This window comes from Hemiscyllium ocellatum, chromosome 19, assembly GCF_020745735.1.
Source record: "Hemiscyllium ocellatum isolate sHemOce1 chromosome 19, sHemOce1.pat.X.cur, whole genome shotgun sequence".
NCBI classification, from domain to species: Eukaryota; Metazoa; Chordata; class Chondrichthyes; order Orectolobiformes; family Hemiscylliidae; genus Hemiscyllium; species Hemiscyllium ocellatum.
This window is the reverse complement of record NC_083419.1, coordinates 30,985,914-31,000,393: the sequence shown is the minus strand read 5'-3', so window position 1 is coordinate 31,000,393 and position 14,480 is coordinate 30,985,914. Positions and strand designations below refer to the sequence as shown.

Here is a 14,480-nt window from a genome sequence, read left to right as displayed (position 1 = left end):
CGTCATCCCAACCTTTAACACAATGGTCATAGTTAGGAAAATCAAAATCCTTTACTATTACAACCCTACTACACTTACATTTATCTATAATCTTGCTACAAATTTGCTCTTCATTTTCCCTCCGACTATTGGGGGGCCCCATAGTACAGTCACGTCAAAGCAATCATCCTTTTCGTATTTCTAATTTCAAACCATATATTTTCACTGAATAGTCTCTCAGAAATATTCTCAGAGATAATTTGAGTACAGTCAACACAAATTCCCAAAAAATGAAAATTGCAGGACAAACGGATGTCCCTGAACAAGAAAGGAGATTGATATATATCTTAATTTCTATGTGCTTATGAAAGCTATCGTGTAAAAACTACAACTGGGAACCAAAAGGAATAGTGAAGGTTCAGAGAGATGGTTTAAAAAAAAAACAAACTTTTAAAGAAGCAAAGAGGAGTTATGAAGAAAGACTGCATCCAACAGAGAGGAATCCTAAACTCTTTTGTAGCAGTATTTCGCAAAAAGTGGTGGTGGACAATCAAAGTCATCTAATGTTGAAACTCTGCACCTAAAAGTACTTTTTTTAAAAAGGCACGGAGATAAGAATTATGATACTAATTATTGATACATACGTATGTGCTATTCAGTTGCCAATAAGGATTTTCACACAGAAGAATGGTTCAGACAGTGACATTCCAGAGAAAGCTAGAGTTTCCAAAGAAGCATAATGTTCTAATGATGCCATTTGTCATCATGGTCATCAAACTAGCACACACTGTAGCTTTTCCAGGTAACATATACTTTTTTTTCACTTTTCCAATGTAATTTCTATGTAATGCCCTAGCCTTATATACCTTATTTGCTCGTCAGCTAGAATGAATATTTAATGTCTTAAAAAAGATATGAATGTATCTCTTATAAGCTTTCCCCATATACATACCAACACAATCAAAGGTTTTTCCAATCAAGGAGCACACTGTATGGTCCATGCGAACAACTTGCAAACACCAACTGGCTGTTGTGTTGTCTGATTGCATAAAACTGGTCAATTTTATTAAAGCAAATACAATGAACAGCTGAAAATTCAAGCACAGTGCGCAGAGATGGATGCTGAACACAAACTTTTTGCTACAGAGTTGAAGTGGGGTAGTTGTTGTTTGGCAAGGTATTATTTTGAATCTTTAAAATAAAAGAATAAATTCTATGATTCTTGATTTGAAAGAAATCTAAGCTAACAGTTACTCGATAATACAGATGGTTTTCAAAATTGGGATACATGGCAGTCATACTTGGGCTTCTAAGTGAACGGGATTTGTAGATGCAAGGTCCATTGACTTCATCCTTGAGTCTTGCAGCCAAAATAAACTGGATGCTTAGAATGAAAAAAGGATTGAAGAATGAATATTTGATTTGTTTTAATGCTTTGTAGACATACAAGAGAACATGGAATATGACAATCATTGTATTGCTAAACTCATTTCAGAACAACCAGATAAGCTCAAGGAAAGATTTAATGAATGTTTTCCATCTGAAGACAATCCGCAGATCAGATTTTTGCAGACAACAGATTTGTTCATTCACTCTGGCAGTGAAACAATTAAGCTGGAACTTTCATTCTCAGAGGAAGATCGTCTCATTGAATTAATAGCCCGTCCAACATTGAACGAATCATTCAACAGTCTTCCTTAAAGTGATAACAGAATATGAACAACTGACTGAAACGGCTATTAAGAAATAGCCGTTAAATTCACCTATATCTTGGTGAACAAACCTTTCTGCATTTGCACTATTCAAAAGGAAGGAAACATATCATTTGGTACAGCTTCTCCACTTTGCCAACTTTTGATCTCTGCAATTTCATCACCTACGTTTATTTTGTTTGTCTCTCATTTTTTTGCAATATATAATTTTGCATCCATCCCATCACCTTTAAGTGTTAGCTGTATACCTTTGCACGATCAGCAATAAGAATGTGCATTCCAAAAAAGGCATTTCATGGTCTTATAATTATTGTCAGTCATGTGCCAAGCATGAGCCATTAATACACAAGGAAGAGATAATGCAATATTTACTACAATCCTGTTTAAAACTAAAATATTGACAAAATAAAGTACCTTGGAGTTAAATTGCAGTTCCTCATCTTCATTTGAAGATAGCCATGAGTCACCTGCACCTTTTGAGGCCCTAAAATCAAAATGTGTAAAAATAATCTTAAAAGGAAAATTAAGGTTATAATAATACATCAGTTTTAAAAAGGTTAAAAATCTAACAGAAGATTAATATTCCTCATGTGTTGCTGAAAGACAAGCTGTCAAACTTTTCATCTTGTTCTCATCAGGACAAACACTAAAATATCAAACAATCATTTATTTAATTGAAGAGCTCCCTGCATATGAACATATGTCACTTCTCACAAGTGTAAACTAGCCATGTCACAATCATGATTAGCCCAATCTCAATCATATTGAACAGTAAACTTTTTTTTAAAAAAAAGATTTTGCAAGCACTAGTTAGTTAAGTACATAATGTGTATTTTGCCTAATTCAGACAGTTGGAAGAACAAGTTGAGAGATTTGATCAGCCAACCATTGGGAAATGTTAATAATATGCAATTCCAGATGTAGGAAACTCTTGCTGAATTATTGAATGATTACACCACCAATTAGTTGAGCTTGTAATTAGGATAATTTACAGTTGCCAAAAGCAATGCATATTCATATACAGGAATTCTGTTTTTCAAAACAAAAATGATTTTTTCAAGTCTTGAACCTTTTTTAAAATTATCCAAAGTACACAAATCCTACAGCTCTGTTCCTTTGTCCATGGCAATACCTCAATCAATTGAAGTGACTTGCCAAATTAGCAGCACTCTTTCTCACCAGTAATACAAATTGCGATCATTTGAAATTTGGCATTTTTGCATTTATCTACTTTTTCTTTCATTGACTCATTGCATGTGGGCTTCACCGGTCAGCCAGCCTTTAGTCCCCAATCCCTAGTTATTATGAGTTGCCTTTTCCAAATGCTGCAGTGCATGCCCTGTAGGTAGGCCCAAAATGACATTAGGGAGGGAAGTCCAGGAATTTGACCCAGGTGACAGTGAAGGAATGGCAATACATTTCCAAGTCAGGATGGTGATGGTTTAGAGGGGAACTTACATGTGGTGGTGTTCCCATGTATCTGCTGCCCTTGTGTTTCTCAGTGAAAGTCCTCATAAATCTGGAAGGCATAATCTAAGGAACTCTCTTGAATTCCTGCAGTGCGTTTTATATATAGTACATATCGCTGTTACTTAGCATTTGTGGTGGAGAGTGGTAGTTGTGGATGTGATGTCAATGTTTCATCCTGGATTGTATCAAGCATCTTGAGTGTTGTTGGAGCTGCACTCATCAAGGCAAATGGGAATTATTCCATTATAATTCTGACCTGTGTCTCGTAGACAGTGAACAGGCTTTGGGGAGTCAGGAGGTGAATTACTTGCTGCAGTATTCCTGGTCTTGTGGCCACTTAAGTCCAATTAAGTTTCTAGTTAATGGGAACCACAGGATGTTGATGATGACGAACTTAGGGATGGCAACACCATTGAATATCAAGGGTGATGAGATTGTTTCCTACTGGAGATGGCCAATGCCTGTCATTTGTATGGTGTATGTGAATCTTATTTGCTACATGTCAGCTCAAGCCTTGGCATTATTCAGAACTTCAACTTTAAGGGCATTTAAACAGTCATTGGATAAACATATGGATGATAATGGAATTGTGTAGGTTAGATGGGCTTCACATTGGTTTCACAGGTTGGCACAACATCGAGAGGCAAATACAATGTTTTTGTTCTATGTTGCATTTGAACATTGACTGCTTCATTATCTGAGGAGTCATGAATGGTGCTGAACATCATTCAGTGAACATCCCCAATTCTGAACCTATGATGGAGGGAAGGTTGATGATAAAGAGGCTGAAGATGGTTGGCCTAAAATACTAGAGTCTAGATTAGAGTACTGGAAAAGCACAGGTCAGGCAGCATCCAAGGAGCAGGAAAATTGATGTTTCGGGCAAAAGCCCTTTGGTCTAGGATACTACCCTGTCGAGGTGCCCTTAAGACAATATGATCAACCTACCATAGTCATCTTCCTATGTGCCAGGTATCAAGATGAATGCAAGATGAAAGGCTTTGATACCATACATCTCTTTACAGCAATTTTCAAGTTTTATATACCAATTGACTTCTTACCTACTGACTGATTCTGTCTGAGATGCATCATCTGTTACTGTAAAACAAAATTAATAACTTACACATGGCTATAAATACCTAAGTTCATAATTCATTAGTTTTAGTAAAACTTTTAATTTTAGATTTGCCATTTTTAAAATGTAAGATAATTGAAAACAACTGGTTTCAGAATCTGGTAAGCAGATGTAAAGTAACGGCAAATCAAAAGGTGGCCTATGTTTATTCGAGAGGTTATAGTGTGGAGTTCGAGATTCTTGATGGAGATGGTTGTCAATGACTGTTCAAAGAATTTAAATTACTCATATCATTCCTAAGTCAAAGGGAAAGATGGGAATTGGAGATAACTAGTTTAAGTCTCAATATGGATAATCAATGGCATGTCACATTGCTGTACGAGTAGACTGCATCGTTTTTTTTGATTTTGGGTGTGAGAGATTTCTCAGAAAATGAGACTTGAGGTCTAGGTCTAGAATAGCTTGCCAGAGCAAATCCACCAGTGACTGGAACCAGTAGCAGGGTGCTTTCTGGGATTGTGGCGGTTTTAGATCTGAAGTCACCACGAGTGAAATGAGGTCCTTGCTTTAGATGGAGAGTAAATAATCCTGAGATATGAAGGAGAATTGGCATGTTCTGCTTGCTGAATGGTAGTGAAAGAACCTCAAGAAGATGCATAACTCAGAACAGCAGGAACAGTCAAAAGAATTAAAGTAAATTCCTGGAAGCTGAGTCATATCTTGATTTGGTTTCTGGACAAAAGAAGAAATGCTCAAGATTTGTATAGGGGAACACTTGGGTGGAAATGAAAGTATCCAAGTCAAACTGCTGTCGCGATCTTTGGATTTAATGTTTACATTTACAAAATAGTACATTAATTTGTTGTACTTGCTTTAACATGTGTACGACAAACATTTAAATATTAGTTTGCCTTTTTAAAGTTAATAATTGAGGTGAATTTCCTTTTAAAAGAAACTAATTTGTAATCATAAAATAAGGAACTTGATTTATTAAAAATTTAGACTTGATTTTCTTTATTGTTTTCATGTTGATTTTTTTTCAAATACAACAATTTAAGGCTACTGTCCTACAGGAACAATTCCATTTAAAAGCTTGACTCTACTCAGGTTTGTTCACATTGGAATGCTTCTATAGAACAAAGAAAATTAGGCCCACCAAGCCTGTGCCGATCCAGATCCTCTATCTAAACCGGTCACCTATTTTCTAAGGGTTTGTATCCCTCTGCTCCCTGCCCATTCATGTATCTGTCTAGATACATCTTAAATGATGCTATCATGCCTGCCTCTACCACCTCCACTGACAACGCATTCCAGGCACCCATCAAAACCCTCTGCATAAAGAACTTTCCACACCTATCTCCCAGAAACTTTTCTCCTCTGACTTTGAACTTGAGACCCCTAGTAACCGAGTCCCTCACTCTGGGGAAAAAAGCTTCTTGCTATCTACTCTGTCTATACCTCTCATGATTTTGTAGACCTCAATCAGGTTCCCCCTCAACATCTATCTTTCTAATGAAAATAATCTTAATCTATTCAACCTCTCTTCATAGCTAGCACTCTCCACACCAGGCAACATCCTGGTGAACCCCCACTGCACCCTGTCCAAAGCATCCACATCCTTTTGTATTGTGACGACCAGAACTGTATGCAGTATTGCAAATGTGGTTGAACCAGTCTTATACAACTATAACATGACTTGCCAACTCTTGTACTCAATACACTGACTAATGAAGGAAAGCATTCCATATGCCTTCTTGACCACTCTATTGCGACTTTCAGGTTACAATGGACCTGAACACTCAGATCTCTCTGTACACAAACTTTCCCCAGGATTTTTCCAAGTGTCAAATAGTTCGCTCTTGAATTGGATCTTCCAAACGCATCAACTCACACTTGCCTGGATTGAAATCCATCTAGCATTTCTCCATCAATTCTCCAATCTCTTCCTGTTCTGTTGTATTCTCTGACAGTCCCCTTCACTATCTGCTACTTCATCAATCTTGGTCTCATCTGCAAACTTGCTTATCAGACCACCTATGTCTTCCTTCAGATCATTTATGTATATCACAAACAGCAGTGGTTTCAACACGGATCCCTGTGGAACACCACTGGTCACAGTTCTCCACTTTGAGAAACTCCCTTCCACTACTACACTTGGTCTCCTGTTGCCCAGCCATCTAGCTAGTATACCCTGGACACCATACAACTTTACTTTCTCCATCAGCCTACCACAGGGAACTTCATGAAACACCTTACTGACGTCATATATATGACATCTACAGTCCTTCCCTCAATCAACTTTGTCACTCCCTCAAAGAGTTCTATTAAGTTAGAATGGCATGACCTTCCCTGCACAAAACCATGTTGTCTATCACTGATAAGCCCATTTTCTTCCAAATGGGAGTAGATCCTATCCCTTACAATCTTCTCCAGCATCTTCTCTAACACTGATGTCAGGCTCACCTACCTGGATGATCACCGCTACCCTTCTTATACCCCAACACAAAATGACTCACTCTTTGTATAAACCCCAAGTATTAGACAGAAGCGGTCTCCAGAACAAATTTTGCTGCACACCAAACTTCGGAAAGGTAGGGTACATACTTCAAATTGCTCATATACTTCAATGAACGACATATAAATACATGTTACTTATTCAACAAAGGGAAAACCACCTTGGAGGTATTGGTGTTGATCCTGTCGGCAATTTAACTTCATTCCTCATTTTTTTCAACATTATGTATCAGTTATGTTTTTATGCAAGCAAACATGAGACTAAAGTAGATCCTCTTACAGGTCGTCCTGTTATAACGTGACAGTTGTGTTCCTCTGCAACTTTGCGCTAAAGAAAATTGTGCTATGGAAAACCACTTCAGAAAATTGCACTGTAGAAGATCGCTAATAGAAAAATTTGCACTATCCAAACTATATCCACAATTTGTTAATTGTGTTATAGCCAATTTGTGCTGATGAATCATGCGTTATACTAGAACAAACTGCATATGTTTGTAATGGATGGCCTCCAACACCCACAATGAAGTACTTCAGAATTTTCAAACACTCACCATTGAAGAGATGATTTTTGGGAATAAATTAGCCACTCATAAACCCTACCTAATTTTCTTTTCCATTGAAATCCAGAATTTGATATGTTAGAGTTTTCTTCCTGATGTAAAACCCGGGGGAAAAAAAATTGAAAGCCAAGAATTGTTGAAGGATTACTATCCTTTTTAAATGTTATCTGATACTCATTGCAAATGCTATTTGCACAGATGTTGGTACAAACAGTGGGGAAAAGTTAGTTATATATAAATTGAAGTCAGGGGACTATGTATGAATGGAGATACAGCCAGGAATGAGTTACTGATTGGACTGTGAAATAGTGACCGGTTGTTGATGACAAAGACCTCTTGCATACCAAGATAGTGTTGTCAAACAGAGACACATAGGGGCTGCAAGTACATTGTTCTTTGAAAATTGCATCACAGGTAAACAGGGAGATTAAGATGTTTATTTACTATGCTTGCCTTCATTGCTCAGATCATTGAGTACAGGGGTTGCAATGTCATGTTGAGGTTTTACAAGATGTTGCTGAGGCTACTTCTGCCATACTGTGCACAGTTCTGGTTGCCCTGCTATAGGAAAGATATTATTAAACTGGAAGAGTTCAGAAAAGACAATGGCAAAATGGCAGTTCTAAAAGGGAGAGGAACAGACAAAGGCAGCAAATGGTCTGTGCAGGGGACAGCGAGAGCAAGCCTTTGCTATTGAATTGATGTATCGCTGGACATTGGCGTGCACCTGGGAAAGCAATGAAATTCACAACCAATCTTGATGGAACCTGTTTGGGAGGGGTCATCGCACAAAGACAGATAAACGAATAGTTTTAAGTGTGGCCTTGGGGGCTTTGCTGCAAGTCTGCAGTAGAAGGGGTTCTTTCTTGATTGTATGTTTTAATTGAGATATGTCTCTGATTAAACTTAAAAATATAAGCCATAAGTATTAAGTTAGCCTGGAGCAGTGTTTTGAAGAGAAATAAGACGGTGCTATTTTCATGGTCTACAGATTGGAAGCAGCAAAAATGGCCCTTAGTAGAGTGATATACTCTTCTTGTCGGATGTGGGAGTTGAGGGAGAGTTTACGTGTTACTGAGGATTATACCTGCAATAAATGTTGTTGGTTGCGAATCCTATCAGATTGAATGGATCGGTTGGAGGGACAGTTACAGGCAATGAGGAACTTACAAGAGCAAGGGGGTGTGATAGATGTCAGTTATAGGAAGGGAGAAAAGTCGCAGATAGAGTCATTTGGATGGGTTAACTCCAGGAAAGGTAAGGGAATAGAGGCAGGTAGTGCAGGAGTCCTCTGTGGCTATCCCCATATCAGGGGTGATGGATCCTCAGAGGAATGTAGTATAAACAGCCAAGTTTCTGGCATTGAGACTGGCTCTGTGGCAATGAGGGATACGTCGGGTTTCAAGAGATCGATTGTGTAAGGGGACGCTCTAGTCCGAGGCACTGACAGACGCTTCCATTGTACACAATGGAACCAACGACGTAGGAAGGGAAAAGGTTGAGATTCTGAAGGGAAACTGTATAGAGTCAGACCGGAATTTAAAGAGGAGCTAATCAAGGGTAGTAATATCTGGATTACTCCTGGTACTATGAGTTAGTGAGGGTAGGAATAGGAGGATAGAGCAGATGAATGCATGATGAGGAACTGCTGTATGGGAGAAGGATTCACATTGAAACTGGTGTATGGGAGAAGGCATGCTGAGGAACTGGTGTGTGGGAGTTCTCGTGTGTCTCTCTCTGTTTGGCTCGTCTGTATAGGGTCTTTCAAGTTCATTAAAACAGCAGCTAATGAAAGACCCTATACAGACAAGCAAACCAACATCATTTACAAATTACTGTGCAAGAACTTTAACAAACAGTACATTGGACAAACAGGCAGAAAACTAGCCACCAGGATGCATGAACATTAACTAGCCACAAAATGACATGATCCCCTCTCACTAGTATCCTCACATACAGATAAGGAAGGACACACTTCGACTGGGACAACACATCCATCCTAGAACAAGCCAAACAGAAATACGCACAAGAATTCCTAGAAGCATGGCATTCCAACCGGAACTCTATCAACAAACACATCAAGGTAAACCCCATCTACCACCTCCTGAGAGAAAAAAAACAGGAAATGACATCACCAACCTAAAGAAACCCAAACATATAAATAGAAAGCAGGAATTATCAGCAGTGCTTCACCCAAAGGCCTACTGACGATGTTACCTAGTAGGGTGATGAAACATTTGGAAATGAACCCTCCAGCTCAGCGAGCAAACTTACATTCAGAAGCCAAAGAAGTGATTGCTGGGCCCTTTGCTGAGATATTTGTATCATTGATAGTCACAGGCAAGGTGCCAGAAGACTGGAGGTTGGCTAACATGGTGCCACTACCTAAGAAAGGTGGTAAGCAAAAACCAGGAACTCTAGACCAGTGAGCCTGATATTGGTGGTGGGCAAGTTGTGGAGGGAATTATAAGGAACAGGATGTGCATGTATTTGGAAAGGCAAGGACTGATTAGGGATAGTCAACATGGTTTTGTGCATGGGAAATTATGTCTCACAAACCTGATTGAGGTTTTTCGAAGAAGTAACAAAGAGGATTAATGAGGGCAGAGTGGCAGACGTGATCTACATGGCCTTTAGTTAGGTGTTCAACAAGGTTCCCCATGGGAGACTGGTTAGCAAGGTTAGATCTCAGAATACAGGGAGTACTGGCCATTTTGATACAGAACTGGCTCAAAAGGTAGAAGACAGAGGGTGGTGGAGTACAGCTGTTTTTCAGACTGGAGGCCTGTGACCAGTGCAGTGCCACAAGGATCAGTGCTGGATCCACTACATTTAGTCATTTATATAAATGATTTGGATGTGAGCATAAGGAGGTATAGTGAGTAAGTTTGTAGACGATATCACAATTGGAGGTGTAGTGGACAGTGAAGAAGGTTACCTCTGATTATAACGGGATCTTGATCAGATGAGCCAATGGGCTGAGGAGTGGCAGATGGAGTTGAATTTAGATAAATGCAAGGAGCTGCATTTTGGGAAAGCAAATCTGAGCAGGACTTATACACTTATTGGCAAGGTCCTAGGGAGTGTTGCTGAACAACAAGACCTTCGAGTACAGGTGCATAGCTCCTTGAAAGTAGAGTTACAGGTAGATAGGATAGTGAAGGCATTTGGTACACTTTCCTATACTGGTCAGAGTATTGAGAACAGGGGTTGGGAGGCCATGTTGCGGCTGTACAGAACATTGGTTAGGCCACTTTTGCAATATTGCATGCAATTCTCATCTTCCTGTTGGAAGGATGTTGTGAAACTTAAAAGGGATCAGAAAAGATTTATAAGGGTCTTGCCAGGGTTGGAGGATTTGAGCTACAGGGAGACGCTTAATATGCTGTGGTTGTTTTCCCTGGAGCGTCGGAGACTGAGGGGTGACCTTAGAGGTTTATAAAATCATGAGGGGCATGGATAGGGGGCATGAAATGGGGGAGTCCAGAACTAGAAGGCATCATCTAGGGTGAGGGGAAAAAGATATAAAAGAGACCTAAGGGGCAACGTTTTCATGCAGAGGGTGTTACATGTGTGGAATAGTCTGCCAGGGGAAGTGGTGGAGTAGCACAATTGCAACATTTAAAAAGCATTTGAATAAGTGTATGAATAGGAAGTGTTTGAAGGGATAGAGGCTGGGTACTGGCAGGTGGGACTAGATTGGGTTGGGATATCTGGTTAGCATGGATGAGTTGGACCGAAGGATCTGTTTCTGTGCTGTACACCTCTATGATTCTACATACAAGGATGTCACCAGAACTGGAGGGTTTAAGGAGGCTCGATGACAGGTTGAGGTGATGGCCTGATAGAGGTTTATAAAATCATGAGAGGTATAGATAGAGAAATAGCAAAGATCTTTCCCTCGGAAACTCCTGAGGGAGAGTTCAAAACTAGGGTGTATATTTTTAAGGTGAGCAAACAAACATTTGAAAAAAGAGTCTTGAACTTTTTCCACACAGAGGGTAGTTCATATGTGGAATGAACTGCCAGAGAAAGTGATAGATGCAAGTATAATTAAAACATCTAAAAGACATTTGGACAGGTACATGAATAGGAAAGGTTTAGAGGAGATATTGGTAAAGGCAGGCAAGTGGGACTAGTTTAGTTTGGGAAACTTTGTCAGCATGGGTGAGTTACAGCAAAGGATTTGTTTCAGTGCTGTATGATTCTACAACTGATAGACTGGGTACCAGGTAGCTGAACAGTGTGGATGGCCACGTGAATGCTCAGATCAGATGCCACTGCACCTCCAAAAGGTAAGGAGTCATTTTTGCAAAAGGCAGTAGAGAACATCAAGCCTGATGACAGCCAGTTTATTTTCCCCCACCAATTGCTGTAAGCCATAGATTTTCATCAAAAAGTCAGATGTTATCTATGCCGTCTGTAAACAAGGAAGATCAAGATGTAGCAATCAGGTCAGCAAAAGGATCAAATCTGGACGGGGACCACTGACCTGCCTTCCTAATCTTAACCTGTACCAAAACACCTTTTTGAAAGGCAGACAGACAGAGAGAGACAGACAGAGAGTGTATTAATTAATTAACGATTATAATTTAACAATATTCTACATTGGTTGCAATGTTTTAATATGTCCCTTGGCCATATTTGCTTTTAATAAATATAAACGAAACACGAAAAAGTTCGATTAAAAGTTCAATCTAAAAATTTTAGACTATGATCGTTTTTACCTCACAATAGTCATTTATACTTAAGATAACATTTATTCTCTCCTCCACATACTGCAAATTAGAGATGTTAAGTCTGATGTTAAAAGAAATAGTCAGTCAAAGAATATGGGCAGCACAATTCCCCATATCTAATTTATTTGAAAAGGTGATTGCAATCCATCTTCTTGAATTGCTGCAGTCCATACGCTTGAAGGTACATTTACAATCTTGTTAGATAAGAGTTTCAGGATTTTGATCTAACGATGATAAAGGAGCTTCCATATCTTTTCAAGTTGGGATTGTGAGAGCACAACTTGGAAGAGAACATGCTATTGGTGGCATTTCCCTGCACTAGCTGCCCTCGTTCTTTCAAATGGTAGAAGTCCCAGCTTTGGAAAGTAACTTTAAAGAAAAGTTGGATGTTGCAGCTCATCTTGAGAATATGCAAGCTTTGACTGAAGTACAACCATCCCAGCTACTTTAAAGCAGTAGTGTTGAGTTTCTCAAGTGCTGTTGAAACTGCACACATCCAGATAAATGAACAGTATTATATACATTGGACTTGTGTCTTACAAACTAGATTCCAAGATGTAAGGGTGGCATGGTGACTCAGTGGTTAGCACTGCTGCCTCTCAGCACCAGGGATCCAGGTTCGATTCCAGCCTCCGGCAACTGCCTGTGTGGAGTTTGCACATTCTTCCAGTGTCTGCATGGGTTTCCTAATTAGATTACAACAATGTTCTGAGATTGATATAATTAGATTAGATTAGATTCCCTACAGTGTGGAAACAGGCCCTTCGGCCCAGCAAGTCCACACTGACCTTCTGAAGAGTAACCCACCCAGACCCATTTCCCTCTGACTAATGTATGTAACACTATGGGCAATTTAACATGACCAATTCACCGGACCTGCACATCTTTGAGCTGTGGGAGGAAAACGGAGCACCCGGAGGAAACCCATGCAGAGACGGGAAAATGTGCAAACTCCACACTCCACTGAACTAGTGGCAGAGAGAAAGGCATTGATAAGCGGCTGAAAACAGCTGGGATGAGGAATTCTTACAGCAATGTTCTGAGATTGAGATGATGATTAACTTCCAACAATCACAATCAACTTACTTATGTATTCAGTACAACTCCAGGTGATGGAAAGGTTTTCCTTCAATTTTACACAGGCTCTGTGATGCCCGCACAGCCAAATGCTGCCTTAACATCAATGGAATATATGCCTAGAGTTCAGCAAACTTAGCCACATTTGGTCACTGCCGTAAATGGTCCAAAGTACTTTTGAGCGACTCAAGCTATTCAGAATCTATCATATTTAGCATGGTGGTGAAGTGCTATAAACATAAATATAAACATAAACATAAATAAGGGTGATCGCAATGTGAAGACAATTTTTCATCTCTACAAGAACTGTGGTAGTAGTCACAGACACAGACAGAGAGGCATCTCAGCAAGTAGACTGAAGTAGAGTACGGGTGAAATCAATAAGTTTTTCCTTCTCTCCATAAGTGTTCTAAGTGAAACTTAGTGTCTATCTCCTACAGGACTTGCCAGTTTGATCAGTAATAGTGCTCCATCTTGATGATGGCAGCAACTCCCAGACTGCGTTCTATTCTCTTAATGCTCTGACTGCCTTTTTCAAGTGCTGTTGAAAATGGAAGAATATACATTCCTCAGTCGAGAAAGGGCAGTGCATGATAATCAGCAGGTTTCCTTGACGATGTTCATCTGATGCCACAAGACCGTATGGGGTCTAGAACCATTACTAAGAACTCATCTGATCAATCTTAAACTGGATATCGTAGTCTCACAACATTCAGGTGGATCTGTTCAGCTGAAGAGAGAATATATACCCAGTAATGGTGATGGCAGCGTCTGGATATTGGCTGCAAGTTATGGTTCTGAGAATATGAATTGTCAGCTTCTTCGTTTATCACTCAATGCAACAGTTCTCCAAATTTCACAACTCCCTCAGTGTTTGAGAATAGGACTTTACCATTCTGGGCTATGCACGTCTATGTTGTGCTCAGTATTTAAGGTTAGGTGGCCCATCCATTTTAATCTATTTTGTGTAATGGTTTATTAAAAACAAGCTGTTTTCCAGGTTGTTTCAGAGTTTAGTTAAGGGTTAAGTACAGTGAGTTGCTCGGGGTTACACCACAGCCCAGACCAAGAAAGAATAATAGACTTCCTTCTTCAAAGAACAGAACCAGATAGACATTTAGATCAATCTGGAGTTGCATGGTCCTCATTACTCATACAGATTTTTATTTCATTAACTGAATTAAATTCCTCAGTTTTATTTGTGGAGTTTGAACTCTTTCCTCCAGCTCATTATTCCTGACTCTAAAGTACTAGCGAAGTAACACAATCTTCACTGATAGCAACATGCTTAAGTTAAACTTGGTGTAACAAAAATGAAACATACTTGTTTTTATTTGATTAATTATCAGGATAA

The 14,480-nt window shown here is 39.4% G+C and overlaps 1 protein-coding gene across 5 annotated transcripts in view; it reads right to left on the bottom strand.

The window, feature by feature from the left end:
• The window catches only part of si:ch211-272n13.3 (ankyrin repeat domain-containing protein 26), a 157,274-nt gene that overhangs the window by 113,979 nt on the left and 28,815 nt on the right, over positions 1–14,480 (bottom strand). For all 5 annotated transcript variants that reach the window (XM_060839792.1, XM_060839797.1, XM_060839794.1 and 2 more), the window contains 2 exons: positions 4,223–4,259; positions 2,106–2,175 (listed from right to left, as the gene is read on the bottom strand). In XM_060839792.1, the coding sequence (XP_060695775.1) occupies positions 2,106–2,175; positions 4,223–4,259 (107 nt within the window). The remainder of the gene's footprint in view (positions 1–2,105; positions 2,176–4,222; positions 4,260–14,480) is intronic.